The sequence below is a fragment of the Betta splendens genome, chromosome 14, assembly GCF_900634795.4.
Source record: "Betta splendens chromosome 14, fBetSpl5.4, whole genome shotgun sequence".
In the NCBI taxonomy this organism is placed as follows: Eukaryota; Metazoa; Chordata; class Actinopteri; order Anabantiformes; family Osphronemidae; genus Betta; species Betta splendens.
Window position 1 is genome coordinate 8,652,787 of NC_040894.2, and position 18,294 is coordinate 8,671,080.

At 43.0% G+C, this 18,294-nt stretch overlaps 3 protein-coding genes across 8 annotated transcripts; all 3 read right to left on the minus strand.

The window, feature by feature from the left end:
- Nucleotides 1–285: 285 nt before the first annotated feature.
- Nucleotides 286–3,460, minus strand: zgc:165604 (uncharacterized protein LOC792578 homolog). 3 transcript variants are annotated; one of them, XM_055514655.1, is made up of 8 exons: nt 3,177–3,460; nt 2,550–2,652; nt 1,958–2,112; nt 1,801–1,867; nt 1,603–1,734; nt 982–1,137; nt 740–862; nt 286–660 (listed from the first exon to the last, which is right to left on the minus strand). In XM_055514655.1, the coding sequence occupies exons 2-8, from the start codon at nt 2,611–2,613 to the stop codon at nt 461–463; spliced, it is 897 nt and encodes a 298-aa protein (XP_055370630.1). In that variant the 5' UTR covers nt 2,614–2,652; nt 3,177–3,460; the 3' UTR covers nt 286–460. The 3 variants fall into 3 exon arrangements, with proteins under 3 accessions (XP_055370630.1, XP_029029020.1, XP_029029019.1); XM_029173187.3 differs by having other exon boundaries at nt 286–341; nt 440–660; nt 2,550–3,460; XM_029173186.3 differs by having other exon boundaries at nt 2,550–3,460.
- A 148-nt stretch (nt 3,461–3,608) lies between these two features.
- dlat (dihydrolipoamide S-acetyltransferase (E2 component of pyruvate dehydrogenase complex)) lies at nt 3,609–9,059 on the minus strand. The gene is made up of 14 exons (XM_029173185.3): nt 8,633–9,059; nt 7,952–8,053; nt 7,736–7,860; nt 7,469–7,637; nt 7,093–7,219; nt 6,744–6,931; nt 6,478–6,625; nt 6,302–6,369; nt 6,059–6,172; nt 5,777–5,884; nt 5,559–5,677; nt 5,145–5,307; nt 4,930–5,066; nt 3,609–4,847 (listed from the first exon to the last, which is right to left on the minus strand). The coding sequence occupies exons 1-14, from the start codon at nt 8,885–8,887 to the stop codon at nt 4,718–4,720; spliced, it is 1,953 nt and encodes a 650-aa protein (XP_029029018.1). The 5' UTR covers nt 8,888–9,059; the 3' UTR covers nt 3,609–4,717.
- A 272-nt stretch (nt 9,060–9,331) lies between these two features.
- On the minus strand, nt 9,332–17,929 carry LOC114869137 (dixin-like). 4 transcript variants are annotated; one of them, XM_029173041.3, is made up of 21 exons: nt 17,686–17,929; nt 16,930–17,056; nt 16,647–16,772; nt 16,287–16,518; nt 16,012–16,113; nt 14,357–14,463; nt 14,165–14,268; nt 13,762–13,845; nt 13,312–13,365; nt 13,135–13,185; nt 12,949–13,053; nt 12,706–12,759; nt 12,489–12,560; nt 12,213–12,284; nt 12,053–12,115; nt 11,693–11,842; nt 11,422–11,485; nt 11,228–11,327; nt 11,021–11,129; nt 10,690–10,769; nt 9,332–10,610 (listed from the first exon to the last, which is right to left on the minus strand). In XM_029173041.3, the coding sequence occupies exons 1-21, from the start codon at nt 17,746–17,748 to the stop codon at nt 10,601–10,603; spliced, it is 1,929 nt and encodes a 642-aa protein (XP_029028874.1). In that variant the 5' UTR covers nt 17,749–17,929; the 3' UTR covers nt 9,332–10,600. The 4 variants fall into 4 exon arrangements, with proteins under 4 accessions (XP_029028874.1, XP_029028875.1, XP_029028873.1 ...); XM_029173042.3 differs by having other exon boundaries at nt 14,357–14,457; nt 16,930–17,059; nt 17,686–17,928; XM_029173040.3 differs by having other exon boundaries at nt 11,693–11,839; nt 16,930–17,059; nt 17,686–17,928.
- Between the last annotated feature and the right edge of the window lie 365 nt (nt 17,930–18,294).

The following is an 18,294-nucleotide window of genomic DNA, read 5'->3' on the forward strand; positions in this document are numbered from 1 at the left end:
TGCAATTAATTGATGATAATGTTTAGTTTTTGTCGAAGCTGTTTAGGAGATGTACCAGTACATTGTTACTGTTGGATGTTCTAGATTATTCCAGCATGTTTTCTGTTGGTCTGAGCTAAATACATGAATTATGACAGAACATTTCAAAAGCAACACAGCACATCCTATTCAGTTAAGATGAAAAAAGGAAGTAAAATTTCCCAGTTTTGAACAAATGGACCAAATGTTTTGAATCTTACCGTGACTGAAACTGGAGTCTAGTTGATAAAAGCATAACGTACAGGTTCCAACCCTCTCACTCAGCTTTTAATTTCGGAATCCATGATGCTTTAACAGTGCGACTGTAGAGTTTAAGGAGCAGAGGCTACATGGTAAAAATCCATTCATTATAAATCATCAGGTGAAACAGTCTTTTGAAGTTTGTTTGTGCTGCTTTTACTTGTGGATGATTTTTGAGAGCTCAAACGAACGACCGCTTCATCAGCGCCGCCGTGTAGCGTATCTCGTTGTAACACTCCTCCTCCTCCTTCCCCTCCCTCCACCTCCTGGTCTGTCCCGTGCGATGCAGCCACAACAGAAGCGCCATCAGCGCCAGCAACACCAGGCTCATGGACAGGGTGAGCAGCACCCCCTGCAGCATCCCCGAGGAACTGTCCGGAGCTGCGGAGAGGGAGGATCAGGGATGAGCAGAGGCCGTGCAGACGTTAGAGGTGCAAAGGAGCAAGAGAAAGGCTCTCACAGCTGTAAATGGACAGGTTGATGTAGCAGTTCTCAGTTCCCAGCGTGTTGGTGGCAGAGCAGCGGTACAGGCCGGACGTCTGAGAGGAGACGTTGACAATTTGGACCGAGCCCGACCGTTCGTCTGAGACAGGAGGGACACGTCACGTTAATGACAAGAGCTTAACGAAGCAGGAGTGTGACTCGTGCTTTTTAATCTCTACTGTGACACCACAGAACCTTCCAGTAACGGCTGACACTGACCCTCCATGTTGATGGGGAGCGATATCTCCTCTGGATTCAGCTTATCCCAGCGGATCTCTGGGGTCGGAACGCCCTCTGCCACGCCGCAGGACAGCGTGACACTGCCCCCGCTGTCGGTGTCTCCGTCCCACTGGCACGCGGGCAGCGAAGGTGGTGCTACGGCGAGAAACCATGGAGGGGTCAAATGCAGCGGGACCTGAACATCACACTAGCAGAGCAGGCACTCAGTTGCACATGGTGGTAAAGGCTTTGGGGCTGTTTTACTACTCCAGCCATAAGAACATTTTTAAGGATAATTCAAGAAATGAATCTGCTGTCAATCAAGTTTTACATCATCACTGGGTTTTCCAGCGAAACAATTACCACAAACATGTTTCTAAATTGGCCGCGATCGGAATCCAGTTGAGAATCAGTGGCAGGAACTCAAAATTAAAGTCTGTGCTCAGCAATTAGCGATGGAAGAAAGAGCCAAGATCCCTCAAGAAATGCGCCGACCTAGTTAGGAACCTCGACAGGTTGTGGCCACAACGGGAACATCCGCTGAGATAGTTTGAGTTTAGCTCATGGGTAAAATCCCGCCCGTTACAGACAAGCATGAGGAGAAACCAGACGCAGACGAACCCAGGACGCTGAGGGCCACCTCTCCTATCCCCGGATCTGCTGCCTCGGGGGGGTTGTTGACCATGCAGCGGTAAACCCCAGCGTCTGACACGCGCGTGTCGTTCAGGACGATGTCTGCGCTCCAGGGAATACCTGCAAAGTGGCCGTGGTTTAACCCTGCACTCATTGGACAGTTTGCGTGGACAGTTCACCAGGTACCTGTGAAGCCCACCCTGCCGATGAGGGAGGGGTCTTCAATCACCTGCCCGTGGTCATAAACGATCACCTGGAGGCAAGAGCAGCAACAGTGGGCCTTAAATCACCATTCAAGGCTGTGCTTTATTGCTGCTATATGGAGAAAGACGCAGGTTCAGACCTGAATGGGTGTTTGTGGACTGGAGGAAGGAGCCAGCGTCCAGATAACGTTGAGTCTGGTGAGCAGGCTGGAGGTGAAGAAGGAGCAGGGCAGGACGACCACATCCCCCCGGACCACCTCCAGACTGGACTCCCTCATGGCCACTCTGAGCGCGGCTGGTTCCGTTACCGAGGGAGGAGAGATCACGTCCAATCACACGTTTATCATCCAGACTCCACCTTCATTACTGAAACAATGAGCCCGTCCTCCCTCCCTCCCTCCCGTCATTTGTGTGCGGGAGGATTCAGAGTGCACACTGCTTCTTAATTGCATGTGACAGCTCTGAGCCGGAGCCAAACTCATCACAGAGTAGGTGGAACAACAGTCCACTTCAATATGAAACGCTCTGAATCCATGATCGCCTGTTTTTAGAAATATTTGAGTAAAATGCATGCGACCAAAAAATGACTGTGCTGTTTAGTTTTTAATTAACTAAAATCCTCCAACTTTAGGCAAAAGCTGCAAACTCTTCCAAAGTGTGTATAACATCACCAGTGTTATATTATACGTTACCAGACTTGCCTATTCGTACCAGAGCGTAAACACTACTCACCGTTCTGCCGACTGCTGAAGCACAGGCACAGCGTCCAGAGCATCCATCCTCCACGGGGACCCATCGCTGTGAGGACGCGCCGAGAGGCTCCGCTGGGTTCTAACTGGTGGCCAAGAAGAGCAGGCATGCATGATTAATCTATTGAGCCGTACCAGCGACCCCACCCTCCGCTATTTCCACTCTCACTTTACAGTATGTTGTCTAGTTGGAATTGAATCTGGTTTCCAGTCTAGTTTTATAAAGATTATTTAAAGGAGCTCCAGTTGCAGCACTACATTTCCTCACGAACTCACCTAAATGGAGGCTTCACTGTCAATATGAAAAACAAAGGATTAATATATTTACTCCAACATGTCAAGTACAGGAATTTCTCCTTGTAATATATTTCTATTCTTATATAACACTTACACACAAAGTCTGAGTTGAGTCTTTGGTTTGAATGAAAAGCTTCATACTTTCGTTGTACACGATTACAAAGCTGCTCCAAAATAACTGAGCACACAATAGTACAGATACGGGAGGGAAACGAACAAAGTAAACATCTCCCCAGAATCCTCTGCTTCTCAGCAGGGACCCACGGCAGCTCCTTCTGCAGGAAAAACATGTTTTTACACCATTTCTGTTTACAGGGATTTGTGCGTTCAAGGCAGTCAGAGATCCAAGCTCGTCGCAGGCATCAGGAAAGGTTCAAAGATTTGCTTTTGACACAAATCTGGTGACATCATCCACTTGTGACCTATGGGCTAAACAAGACGCCGTCAATGGATTTGCATAAAACGTAAGATATTAATGAATCATGTACATCAAGCCGCCTGCCAGGTTGTTCAGTGATCATCATCCAGTTGCAGCTAAACGTCACAAGCTGATGTCGACTAACGCCTTTGCCACGAGGGCCAGACAAAACATTTGTCACATTTAATGACACTCTATATCCAAACATGGATCTACAGCCGCAATCAGCAGCAGAAAACAATGATTTAAGCAGCTTCCTGGTCTCTGCAGCAATGAACAGTGGCTCCGCTGTGGTCATAACTGAAGTCAGACTCAATCAGAAGCAGGTTCTGAGGTTAAAATGTGACCTTTTATTATATCAACTCAAAGTCAGTAGTTTCCTACTGATGATACACTTTGCCTTCTGTCATTTAAAGTCATGTCACTATGAGTTCTGATACGATAACGTTACAACAGCAGTGAGGTATGTTAACGTGTCAGTTTACAGTCCAAACATAAGGAGAAAGTCTGAGCTTGTTTGCAGGTTTTATTGGTGTGGCCATCATGAACCAGCAGTGACAGATCATATGAGGAGGCTGTCTGCACATACGTATGCAACACAAACTGAGATGATGGTGTCCACCAACAGTATTTTTAAAAATGTGGGACATTTTGCACATTGTACCACTGCCGCTCTATCTGGTATAACTGGTGAGGTGAACTGCCAAACTTGCCATTTGACGTGTCGCAATTCATTTAAATAACAAACATCCAGCACCAGCCTTGTGCGTTTCAGCTGAGAAAGTAAGTCATTTTCTCTGAGACTAGAAAAAAATAATATCTGTACTTAAGAGAGAGCGAGAACCGGCAGAACTCAGATCTATACAAATACTAAATTATACAGAGGGGCTGACTTTGACTACTTCGGCCAAACTGTATATAGAGCTCTATTTGGCATTAAACCATAGAGACATTCACAGAATAGTGTTTGTGTGTGAAAACCCAAGGATTGTGTGTGACTTACTCGTTCAAATCCATCCTTGGTTGTCTGTAACAGACAAATATGATACTTTATATGAAGCCTGGAACCTACAGTCAACACACAAAACAAACTTGGGGAAACTAAGTTTGCTGGTTGGACATGAATCATGAACCAGGGTTTTTTGTGACACTGGGCCGGTCTCTGTTCTAGAATAAATTCAACCTAATTTAGGTGTCTCATAAGATGGGACTTCAATAAATAGAATGTAACCGAGGGAGAGCGAGAGGAAAACAAAGACAGCGAGACAGACAGATACGTGGAGTGAGTTCTGCCTCTTCCCCCTTTTGGGGTAACGGGGAGTGATCTTGAGGCCGGCCAACCAAACACAGGAGGAGCCACGTCAGGTCAGACCGATCAGATCACTTCAGCGAGAGGCCTCGGCTGCTGCCGCAGTTGTGTTGGCAGTGGGGTTTGATCACAACAGCATGGTGACGGGTTTCTCCAGGAACTTGCGAAACTCTGCGAGCCACTGTGCACCGACCGCCCCGTCCACCACCCTGTGATCGCAGCTCAGCGTTACCGACATCATACTGGCTACATCAAACCTGCGAAGGCCAAACATATCAGATGAGGGTTGTGAGACGCTATGCAGGTGAGACGCGAGGATACGGCAGTCACAGCACTGACCCTTTTTCATTATCAGCGGGCAACAACCGTTTCTCTGAGCCACCAACGGCGAGGATACAGGCCTGAGGAGGGTTGATTATCGCTGAGAAGTTCTTGATGCCAAACATCCCCAAATTAGAAATGGTGAATGTTCCTCCCTGGTGGGAAAACACATCGATGAGAGGAATGCTTCAGTTTGCAACAGCAGATTTTAAACAACGAGTGAGTTTTTGTACCTGGAACTCGTGCGGCTGCAGTTTTCCATCTCTTGCTTTGGCTGCTAGAGCCGACACGTCGGAGCTGATGGCAACCAGTCCTTTAGTGTGGGCGTTAAAAACTATGGGTGTGATCAGGCCACTGGTGGTGCTCACTGCTACACTCACATCCACCACGTGATTCCTGCAGGAAATCATGATGCGAACGTCAGAAATGTACACACGAAGAAGAGCGTTATTCTGTGTCTGCTGACTGAGTGCCCTCTACTGGCTCTGTCATGCAGGTACATATGTGGAGACCAGCATCTGGCAAAATGTTAAGGCAACAATGCAAGTGTTTCCGCTAAGCTAAAGATGGATCTTCACATGTCGAGAGAATCTTTCCAGTTCACTATACATTAGAACAAAGCAACATCTTGGAAAGTTTTTACTCACTGTCGGATCACAGTGTCCATCCAGGAAGAGTTGCACTCTGGAACCTTAAGGCAAGCCAGAGCACTGGCTTTGATGATGAAGTCATTTACACTAAGTTTGATATTCTGGGCTGTAACTTCCTGTAAAAAGCAAAAAAAGTTTTTTTTGTTTTTTTTTTACAAATAGAAGTCTTATCTTTTCCTCTTCGTATTTTTATACAGGTATGAATAAGCACTCACAGCATTGAGCTCTTTCCGAAGCTCAAGTACTTGGTCCATGTTGACATCTACAGACAGATAATAGTGGGGGATTGTTTGCTTGGACTGCATCAACCTCTGAGCTATGACCTGCAAAAGACAAATATATGATCTTTAGCTTTAGTCTATTATTCATCAGAGAGAAAATTTGGTATGTGAGTGAGGTTTGTGTTGAAGTGCAAGTCTTCATATCCTCATTATGCTGGATGTCAGAACCAGATGACACAGTCTACTACCAGAGCTACATCAAGACTTCGCCCTTACCTTACGGATGTTGCTGATAGGGATGTCTGTGAAGGTCCCAGCTGGTGCAACAGGAGCAGCAGCAACACGTGCAGGAGCAGCTGGAGCTGCGGCCGGCGTAGCAGCAGTCACCCCCTGTCAAAGGACATGAACTATTTAGCATCACAATTAATAACAACAAAGCATTTCAGACAGACACAGGAGGACAAAAACATATTACCACATTTTAAAATGCACATTAAAATAGAAATTGATTTTACTTACAGGAGCAGCCTTTGGTGGAACAAAGCTCTCGATGTCTTTCCTGGTAACGCGTCCATCTGGACCAGAGCCTAAACAGAAACCGGCCCAATGTATGAATAATATTTGAACTTATCACAGTAGATACAATATATTTTCTACTGATAGACATTTTAATCATGTGCATTTTGGTCACTTACCGCTAACTTGTGCCAGGTCTATTCCTTTCTCAGCAGCAAGTTTCTTGGCAAGTGGACTAGCAAACACACGGCCTTTCCTGGGTCCAGCAGCAGCAGCTGGAGCAGCTGGAGCAGGACTGGGTGCTGCTGCAGCAGCTGGAGCTGCAATCTATAGAATAACAAAACACTCAATACTGAATCACTTTGCCCAAAAGGAATAGACACCAGATTTAATATTACAATGTAAATTTTTGTTACAAATTAAAAGCTCAAGAGCTGCGTCTTACTGGTGCTGATACTGGAGCTGGAGGTGGTGTGGAAACCTCTGCCACTCCGGTCTCCACATAGTCCTTGAAGGCATCAATGTCACTCTCTTTCTCTACAATAATGCAGAGCGGCATTCCCAGTGGGACGTCCCGAGTTCCCTCTGCCACCAGGATTTTGGCCAAATATCCTTCCTCCTGCACCTCAAACCCTACACACCAACATGAGAGACGTGTTGAGTTGATCTTCCGATTTCAGGCACTCCTAGTTCCGTAGGTGGAATATTTACAGTTGCAACAAGTCACAGCAAAACTATACCCTCACTCATCGCCTAAATTGCTTCACTACTGAAAGAGTAATTTTGAGTTTTACCAATTGTCGCCTTGTCTGTCTCGATCTCAGCCAGCAGATCTCCTTCACTGAGCCTCTCTCCAACCTTTTTCTCCCAGCGCTGCACAGTGCCCATCGTCATGGTGGGAGACAGGGCAGGAAGAGCTATCTGCAGGGCACACATTTAAAATCCACACCAACTGAATTAATCAAGGCAGAGGGAGGAAATCTCAGTAGCTTCCAATCCATTGGAAGCATCATTCACACTGCTCACTGAAAGATATTGCTTTATTTTAGTCTGAAAAAATATTTAATGATTACACAGTGTCCCTAAACTATCCCCGAGGCTACAAGTCCCGTATTTTATTAGACTCAGCTGCTTTCAAACTACGGTGCATAAGATTACGTTGTATTGTACCTTCATGTGTGGTGGGTAAGAGCTGCCTGGGGCTGCAGGGGAAGTAGGAACAGCAGCAGCAGCAGCAGCAGGTGGAGAAGGTGGAGCAGAGGCAGCTGGTGAAGGAGCAGCACCAGCTGCTTTGATCGAGTCCAAAGTTACATCTTTAAAGGCTGGGATGAGGTCCGGGCTGCAGAGAAAAATAGACAAAGATATTGCACAGAATATAAGTATCCAGTATTTTCGTGATTTCATTATATTGATTATAGGGATCTAACAGAAACTTACCTATCAACTGTGATGCAAATAACAGCTCCGACATTTACATCTCTGGTCCCTTCAGGAACCAGGATCTTTGCCAGATAGCACTCCTCCAGCATCTCAAAGCCGACTGTGGCTTTGTCAGTCTCCACCTGTCAAAACAAGCAATATTTAAAAAAGATTGTACAGATTTGATTCCTGACAGTGTAAACAACAGCACCGCAGCAACACTCATGTTCCAACCTCTGCTATGAGGTCTCCCTCTCCAATTTTCTCCCCTTCCTTCTTCTCCCAGCGAGCGATCGTTCCTGTCTGCATGGTAGGCGACAGCGCAGGGAGCTCCACCTGGAGAACAGAGGGAACACAGTGGACATTAAAAATGAGGGGGGTTGAGAGAACTCACGCACGACACAGCAACGTATCCAAAGATCAATGCAGTGACTTCACGGGTTCATGACAGGGCACTGAAACGCTGCCAAATGTCAGGTGTTGTAACTGCAGCTTCTCCATCGCCATCACCTCATTCTCTTGCTCAACACACAACCTATATTTAGCCGCATTATGACACATCTGCACTGATTTGGGCCGTTTTAGGGGCATCTATGCACAAGTACTACCTGTGGACACGCAGATTTACATTAGAAGAGACAATTATTAATGTTATAAAGGAAACAAACAAGACATACCAGCTGTGAAGGTCTCCAAATTAAACTTAATGTATTGGCTTCTGTTTACTACGTGTTGACTGAAGAAAATGACAGTGACAGTTTGAAGACGCTGCTGCGTTTCACCGTTTTCAAGCCGCTGGTTCGTAACTTTACCAGGCAGTGCTACTTCGTGCTAGCTGCGGAGGTCATGCTAACTATAACCGTGAACGTCGGTGCTATGGCAACCCGAGCTCGAGCCCGGGTCCGGTGGCGTTACCTTGGTGTGCGGCGGGAAGCTGTAGAAGCGTTTGCCCCGCCAGCTTCCTGCCAGCTGGGGACCCCGCAGTGCAGTCGTTCTGCGGCTGAAGCCGGAGCCATAGCTCTCGGCTCGGTACCTCGCTCCACAGTGAAGCCGCCTCGCGCAACCGGTTCCGGGTACAGAGCGGGAGCCGAGAGCGGCAGGCCCGGTCGGTAGGGCACGGGGACAGCGGAGCCCGGCGGACGTCCTGAGCCGCAAGATGAGACGGAGCATTTCGTGGTGGTTGGAACCTTAGACACGGACGATGAATAATGTATTGTCTTACACCGACATCAGAGATACTGGTACCGAGGACCGGTCCGTACTTAATCCTCACTTTCTAATGACCTCCTTCAGCCTAAAAACACGACGCTTTACGGCCCTGCCCTCCGCCTGCCGTCGCTTCGTCACAGGTGTCGTAAACTGTGGGGATTCAGATTTTATCGAATAGCGACACCTACAAGAAATTAACTGAAAATCCATTAATAATATTACTGTTGCTGTTAACTAGACTTTTTAAGCTTAAGTTATCACATGATAAGACATTTTATGATTATAGTAACACTAGTAAGTTATTTTATAACCAAATACCTCTCTTTATAACTTTAAGTAGTAAGCAGCTGAAAGGTCCTTCTTCAAACACTAAAACCTTGAAAAAATGCTAATAATAAAGTTAAGTTTTATTTTAAAATAGATTTTTAATATTCAACAAAAGACGTATAGGTTCTGCAAAAAATCCAGTATTTCAATAAAAAGGAAAATTACCATCTTACCAGCAAATTGTACATTTCACAGTACAAGCAGGTATGGCATTAAAAGTAGACAACGTTTCTGTTGGCGTTTTAGTGAAGGCAAATACAGTGATCCAAAGGCAAAATAGAAAAAGATGCATAAAAACACAGTTCATTTTTCTTTCTATACACCCTGGCCTCCCACCCCAACATTAGCACAACTACTACAACTAAATGCATGTTGCTAAACTGAATCCCAAACAAACCTAAAACTTAGTGGCAAGGGCCGACTAAAACATACTTACATTTTCTTAAAATTTGCCCAGCAAACTCTTACAATCTGTGACATCCACAGCGTCTTTTTCACAGGCACAAAACAGCTGCATCGTAAGGATCTCGAAACAAATATAGATAACAATCTTTAAATATTTAAAGATATAGTGAAAATACTTTACACACGTTTACAAAACCCTTTTATACAGTAAACAAAATCTAAAACATTTAAACCCACATGTGGTTTTAGGTTCTATTTCACAAACCTGGTTATTCTCAAGCACATTCTCAAACACTTTGTCCCCTATCTTTTTGCAACAGAATATTTATTTCCAAAAAAAAATAAATTAATCTTGCACAAACATTGACTTTTCCCATTCTTTTAAAGTGTTCTACAACCTAGATTTGATCCTATTTTCTTGCTATGGTAAATAATACTGTATTATGAGACCAGAACGTACCAAGGCTAAAGAAACGTAGACAAAACATATTTGTAACCTGTAATATGGTGGTATTCTGAATAAGTGTTTCTGCTACTGAGCATTTTAACATTAAACTGGTTCCTTTTCATTAGCTACGCTAAACAACAAACATTCCTTCAGCTTCAGATAAAAGTATTTTATCTTCATGCCTTATTTCAAGTCCCCTTATATACCGCAGTTACTGCCTGACAATAAAAACGTGATGGGAAGAGCTTTTTCCCATTATGATCTAAGGCACTGGTTTTAATTATAATGTAATTATCAGTCACAGACAGTTTCCAGATCAACACTGGTTAAAACCTGTTGCATACCAGTTGATCAGCACAAACCTCTTGCTACAGTAACAGTACTTTTCCTCAAAGTGTCCATTTGTGCCTCTCTTCTGACCAGCTCTCTTGATGCACCTCTGGGATCAAAGTAAGCAGAAGTAAAATCAAGTGTCATGCTCCCTCAGCTTGAACCTACATCGGCCTAAGACACAAAGGATAAAGAGTCGTTCACCAAGAGTCAGGAAGGTAAAGTTAGGAAGCCAGACTTAACATGTGGTCACCTTTCCCCTCCACTCTCCTCTTCTACCCAGGCCACTATTTTCCCTTCCCAACCTGGAACAATTGCTCCATCCAGGAATACCTGCATGCAGACATATAGACATGTTTTATATTCTTAATCTATCTATAAATAATGCAGGAATAAAATGATTTAAAAAATTTAAATAAAAATTTAAAAGGTGTCACTTAATTAAATAAAAAGAAGATCTTATTTAATAGCACATACAAAAAGGTAAATAATATTGTGCTATAACAGTGAATGAGTGAAAACAGGAGGAAATAATTTACTTATTTTATGCCAAGTATTTGTTTATTGCCTTCTCAGACATGTACCTCTTCCTTCACAGTGCCAAACTCAGGGTCCAGGGCCTTGAAGTGGTACCTAAAGTTCCCCCCTCGATCCACAGCTGCTTTAACGTCCTTGAGAGTCACCTCACCTAGCCTGAACAGCAAGTAGGGAACAGATTCGCTCATCTCTGTACCTTGTGAGTAAAATATTTCAGTGTTAGCAAAAAAAAAAAACACCAACGCAGAACTCACCTCTTTTGTATATTAATCATGGAAGGTGTTGGAGACTTTCCAGTAAAATAAAGAATTTTGGTAGATGCAGAAGAGCCATTGTGGGACTGGCAATCAGATTCTGTCATTAAACAGCAAAAATAGAAACGTTCTGCTTAATACATTGATGTTATTATTGTACATAGGTTTGTTGAGTGTGCATCAGAATCACTTACTTTTGCAAGACAGGGAGTCAGAGTCAGTGTGTTGACCTTTGCGTCTTGGTGATTTTCCTCTTCCCTGCAGGATTTGGCCAATTATTATTTTGCATTCCGCATCAGAAATATATAGCTCCTTTTTTAATGTAAAGCTTCCCTAAAGTAAGAGACTTCAGCTGATAATTAATAAGTCAGTAGCCACAGTCCTGAAGCAGTTTGTGTGCCACCACACAATGATGACTGCTTACACGTGGTGCTCAAGCATTTAAAGCTCTTCTGACATCCATACCCTGTGAGTATGCAGAACACGCAGTCTGTCAATGAGCGACACTATGCCCTGCTCCAGCGTGTCCAACGTGTGGTGCTGCGGGTCATGGTCTCTAAAGTTGTTCCTCAAACTCCTAAGTGCATCTCTGAGCAGCTGAACCTCCTCCGCCTGCTAACAGAGCACAACATACAAGAGCCAACTGCATTAACAACAAAGGCCTGCTACTACTTTGTAATTTAGTAGCTTTTAATGCAGTTCTAGTTTCATGTGGCAAAACGATAGCATGTTACATAAATACTGAATGAGAACGTAATACAGGCAGGATGAATACTGACATATATAGAATGACTGATCAGGCTTTTCAAAACGAACAATACTCACACTGGACACAGATGGAGACGGATTTCCAGGGTAAGAATATCCATTTTCTTTGGCAGTGGGAATCTGAAAGAAAGTGTTGTGTTGTGTGACATATACAGAAACTGCACTTGCAGGCCGAACTTTAAGGTTATAGAGTAAAAAACACTGGTAACAGTACTACCTGCTGCAAATCTCTGCTCATTAACTCCTGTAGTTGGCTGCTTTTATGCTCCAACTCTCTTTGTAATTCACCCTGGAAAATTGAAACATTATAAGACACCAAAACACACGTCAAGCAAATAAACCATTAAACCTCAAATAAACATGTAGACACTGAGAATGTTGACTGAAGTTTTAACCGCTTGCTAAACAACTTTAAATATTAAAGTAAATTAATAATGAACAATTGTGAACCACTGAGCTGCACAGAAAAGTTTAAACATAGAATAAATCATACCTGCTGCTGCTGGCTTTCTTCAAGCTTGTGTTTGAGTTGCTGCAGCAGTCTGTCCTTTTGTCCTGCCTCCTTCTGTATCCAACCAATGAGACAAGTTTAATATTCAGTATGAACTCAATAAACTTTGAAGACGTAACATCAGGATAAAAAAAATTATTTATTAAATTATTATTAAACTATGTTGCAACAAACCATTAAAAGGAGAGAAGTGCCTCACCTTGCATTCGCCCCACAGCCTGTTACATTCCTCCAACTTCCACTGTAGATCTGCCTACAACACATTTTCACAGAAGGGAGTTTCCTTATGTAGTCACAAATTAAAGCTGTCTTGTCAAGAATAAAAACAAAACGATAATAATTTAATTAAGAATAATTGTATTTTGAAGAGTTCACTTCAAATAAGTTCAAACAACAGACTTGTGGAAATGTGAATGTATATTGTTATTCATATACTTCCTACATTCTGGTTGTTAAGGTCATCTTTTGCCATGCTGGCTCTGAGAAGCTCCTGCTTCATCTGCAGTACTGATGCTTCCTGAGTGCAAAGCCTCTGCTGCTGAGCATCCTGCACAAAAACAATACTATAAGAATGCTATTTACTTGAGACATTCCATCCTGAAAGTCCTAAATGTGGCTTTTGTCTTACCTTCACTCCCTGAAGGTTTCTTATCTCTTGTTTGCAACGCAACAGTTCCCTCTAAAGCAAAAAGCAAACAACACTTCCTGAATTAAATATTAATGACATTGAAGTTCAAGTTCAAGTTGTCTCTGTAACAAGAGGTAATTTTATTCATAGCAAAAGAAGAATTAATCATACTGATACCTTCAGTGCCTGTGACTCCTCCATGCTTTGATCCAAACGACTGCGAACGACTACCTGGAAGGAGAGCAAAAAGTGTGTGTGAGAACCACAATGGACTGAGACAGAAGGGAAACTGATACCCGTGTCACCGTTCAACACACATAAGCGTGTGTACACACACACACACACACACACACACACACACACACACACACACACACACACACACACACACACACACACACACACACACACACACACACACACACACACACACACACACACACCAAGCCTGCAGTTAAGAAAAAGAAATGGGATCTGAGTAGACACAATAAGCTGGTATGACAGGGGGATGAGAAACTAGAGAACTAGAAACAGAAAAAAGAGGGAACATGCGAGGACAGAAAATGCAATTAGGATGGATAAAACTGATAAAAAGCACAAATATAAAAACTAATTCAGAGGCATTACCAATTGTTGTTCAGCGCTGCCTTGGTCCAAAGTCAACGCCACATCCTGCTCATCCTCAGGCATCGAACCGTGCAGCAGTAGGGCCTTAGCAACAGAAAGGCATTAAACTGTAACACTTAATTGTATTTCAGCACAAACTGGTAGACAAGTACTGCAACCAATCGGTTGAAGTCATAATGAAGCAAATCAGACATGGTCTGGTTCACATTCTCTGAAGCCCTAAACCAAACCAGATTACATTACAAAATGTCTCCACCTAACCAATAGTATTTTAGCAATTCAGATTACAAATGGATAATTCTCCACAGTTTCTAAAGGCAACAAAATGGGATGACCTTAACTGGCCAAATCAGTCACCTCATCCCAAAATAATACAGCAGGTCAACCTACAGTTTGTACACACCTGTAACGCAGACACCATTTTACGCGTCTCCTGCACTTCTTTTTCTATAGCTTCGTTAAGAGACTCCTCCAATGCAGACTCCACTGTGATGTGAGAGGATTCAGCTACAAGCAAACATACATAGAGGACGCACTTGATGGGAAGGGTTATGGTTTAAAAATTAAACCAAACAAGACACAAGACACAACTCACCAGCGCTTTCCTTGATGGTGATGCTGTCTTTGCTGTCTTCCTGCTGTTTGTCATAGTGGCAGCTGGGTGGTGTTCTTGGAGATGGCTGTGAACTGACAGAGCTGAAGCTCAAAGAACAGAAAACATTTTAATTAGCTTTTTTCCAAAGCTTTATCGTGAATTGGTATTTCAGTCCGCTCTAATAAATACGAAGTAATAAAGCATGCGAGTCTATAACAAGGACACTCTGAATACAGCCACTGTTTGTGGTCCTAATTATTTTAGAGGTCACAGATAATCGCAACATTCAAAAGGAGTCAAACAGAAAAAAACTAACAAGAGAATTACACAATTTGTTTCCAAATATAATGAATTACAGCCCAATTCTTTTGCAAATCAAAGCACTGTTTTTTAACATTACACAAACCACGGCAGACTTAGAATCTTAGAAGAATCTTATTCGCACAGAATAACAGAAATTCATCCACACATCCTCACAGAGTCTGGTCTTACCATTTAATCTGTGTCCCCCCCATAGTGGGCTACAGGTGGTTTAAAGGGTATAGCACCCACATCTCCACCAACTTGTGATTTTGTGATAGTCCTCACCCTGTCTTACCCGCCCCTTTCCCTCCAGCTAGCAAAATGTTACCAGGGCGACCAAATCAGCAGACATTACTTAACATCTGCTTAGGGGATGCAAAAAGCAAAGCCCATAATAGAAAAGCTGTGATATTCTTTATGTAAACCTGAAAATAATGTCCACTAAAGCAACATTATGAAAACAATGAACTAAATTCATTCAGAATCGGCTCGAACACTGAATATAATATCTCAATATTAGTCAATTTTAAATTAAAAAGATAAGTATAACTGAGTAATACCAAAACCTAGTACAAAGTCTAGATAATGTCTCCCACTAGCATCACATACACACTCTCCTGCCCCTTCTCCCCATTTGACACTTGCAAAACATAGCACTATATAAAACTCAGCATAACCTCTGGGCCAGATTCTCATAAACATGTTTATGGGAAAGTTTTTAGAACAAAATGGAACCGTTTCATCTAATGCATAATCACATACATTTTTTTTAGACTGACAGATGATAAAACTTCATCAGAGTGTGATAAATAATGATCAAGACACAGATACACACACACACACACACACACACACACACACACACACACACACACACACACACACACACACACACACACACACACACACACACACAAAAACCACAGGGCACAACTCCAAACCAAACATGTGACTGGACAAGATAAAGACTAATTGTTCATCATTGGTCTGTTGCTGCCCGGATGTCTCACATACACACAAATAGCAAAGTGAGGTTTGGAGTACTAAAACCAAAGTCATATGCTCTGTCAGGCAGGGATACGCACAACCACAGAACATAATCTACTGTTTTTTTTAAAAAGTAATACACAGAAGGCAGAGGAGTTTTTTTAACCGCTTATTTTGACACCAAACTGTGCAGAAAACAAAGAGTTTTGTACCAGGATGAAGTTAATAACAGACATCACATGTGATTTTAGGTCACTAAGTACAGTATTCACCATATTTTAGGACAGCGGTGTCCCATGTGTTAGCCTTTCGTTTTTAAGGCTACTTTCATTTAGTAAGTTTGAGGTTATTTAAATGCAGAGTACCTGTTAGGCAGAAAATCATCCTGTTCTTCTGAACCTCCTCTTTCATATTGCTTAACCAGTGCACGAACACACACACCTTTATCCACATCCAGGCCCCAGCCACTGAAAGGTGACAGACAAAGCAGATTATTGTCCACTAGAGGTCAGCAAAGACAGAGGTGAACGTAGATATATACAGTGTCACAAAACAATTGATTTTTTTTTTCTGTAAAATAATGAGAGATTAATTATTATTGTAAACTGAAGTGCATTTATGAATGGTGCAATCTGCATACCTGTGGATCCGTGCAACATATGAAGGCTGCAATGCATCCAGTCGTGCTGATGCTAAGGCAGCTGCAGCACCTTGTGCTAGTGCAACACTGGAATGAGGGTTGTAGCTGGAACTTGCTTTCGTTGAGCTCCTTGCACTTCCAGTAGCATTCCTATGATTGGCTGAGGGTTTGAAGTGGGCAGCCAATGCCAGAATTATCCTCATTACACCTTTCAGATTGCCATCCACAATGTCTGCAGAAAGTAATATACAGGATGTCCACAATCAAATACATCATGAAGTGTGGTTCATCAGTGAGAAAAGCTATGGATCACCTTGTGTCACACTTAAGCAAGAGAGCGCACATAAACCTCAGATTTACCTCTAGCGGATATGTGTGACATCCGTATGTGTCTGGAGGAAATGAACTGCAACACTTGCTCCACATTCTTCCTGCTTTCCTCTTTGTTCTGTGGAGCAGCATACGCTCCTTCCAGCACTTCTCCAGCTGCCACGGAAAAGGATTTGGAGGAGAAAGACAGTAAGACAGTAACAGTAAGGTACAGCACAATATTAACATCCATAAATCACCAAATTAGATAGAAACGGGGGTAATATAATACAGACTTATTCAATCAGTATATTACTATGCTGTGAGACTTTACCAACTATCTCTATTAGTTGTGTGAGCACCACTCCATCCTGCAGGTCCCTCCTGAGGTCTGTGATCGGCTTGAGACCGGGCTTCTTCTTCAGTTGAGAGTTCACCCAGGAAACATAAGCTGCCAACTGCTGCTGCAATGCATCAGGCACATACACACAAATCAGCTAGGCTTCTGGGTTTTAACCGCTGGAGAGTTCAGCTTTGTATACCACTACCGCTTGGCTTTTACTGAGGAGGTCAGTGATGTAGTCGTCTGTGTGTGTGTGTGTGTGTGTGTGTGTGTGTGTGTGTGTGTGTGTGTGTGTGTGTGTGTGTCACGTGACGTCCTGTTGTCCGGGATACATTATATAGAACGCGTCCCGTTTGAAGCGCATGGACGTTTTCACTTAGCTAGCTCCGGGTGAGGGAACGCTAGCTAATGGTGACATTTGTTTTAAATAACGTTACGGCTTTTTTTAAAGCTTAATTACAGTAATAACGATTGGTCACTTATTTCGACAGCTTCCAAATTAAGCCTGAATATTTGTTTTGAGCTATATTCATATTAACATTTGGCAGAAATATTGGTCCATTAACATCAGAGACAGCTTGTTAGAGTTTAACAAACTGCAAAACGCTCAGTTTAACCCAGATATGAACTGAAGAAGGTTTTCACCACTGTTAGCTCGTCAACAATGACGTTCTTTCACTTGCTAATTGTTAGCTTAGCCACACATTTAGAGAAACAATGACATTAGTAACGCTCGGTAAACGTTACCTCGTTAAAGCCCCCATGAAGAACCTCTTCCAGTAAACTTCCTCTAGACAGTGAGGCGATCATCTTTTAGTTCGACAATCCATTTATGCTAGCTAGCGAACTGGAGTCTTTGAATGTAACAAAAGTGGCCTGAAACAATGGCCAGTCCCCCGTTACCAACTACCGCTGCAGTCCAGCAGACATCAACAAACCAGGACCACTGAATGATCGGATGCGACAACCGTTAGCCCTGTCACACAAGACTTCCGGTAAAGCGTTTCAGAATAAAACAGTCACAGGCAAACACTTCCGGAATTATACCGCAACGTAAAGTGTCTATATTTTAGTGCTATACGTCATAGACTGTTTAGTTATCAGTGTTTATTGCTCTTAAAAATAAATTTAACTGTATCCCACACAACTTTATCTAATATCTTACACTTTTGGATGTTTGAAATTGAATTTAGATCACTATAATAATTCCAATCAAATAAGCATGCACATAGTAAAGACAAGAAGGTGAAACCAGGAAGAACCTGCAAAGCAGAACATTCTAGGGTAACGTCGGTCTTGTGGAATCGCAGCATGAAAATGCCACTGTCCTATGTTTTGCTGTAATAAACGAAGAGA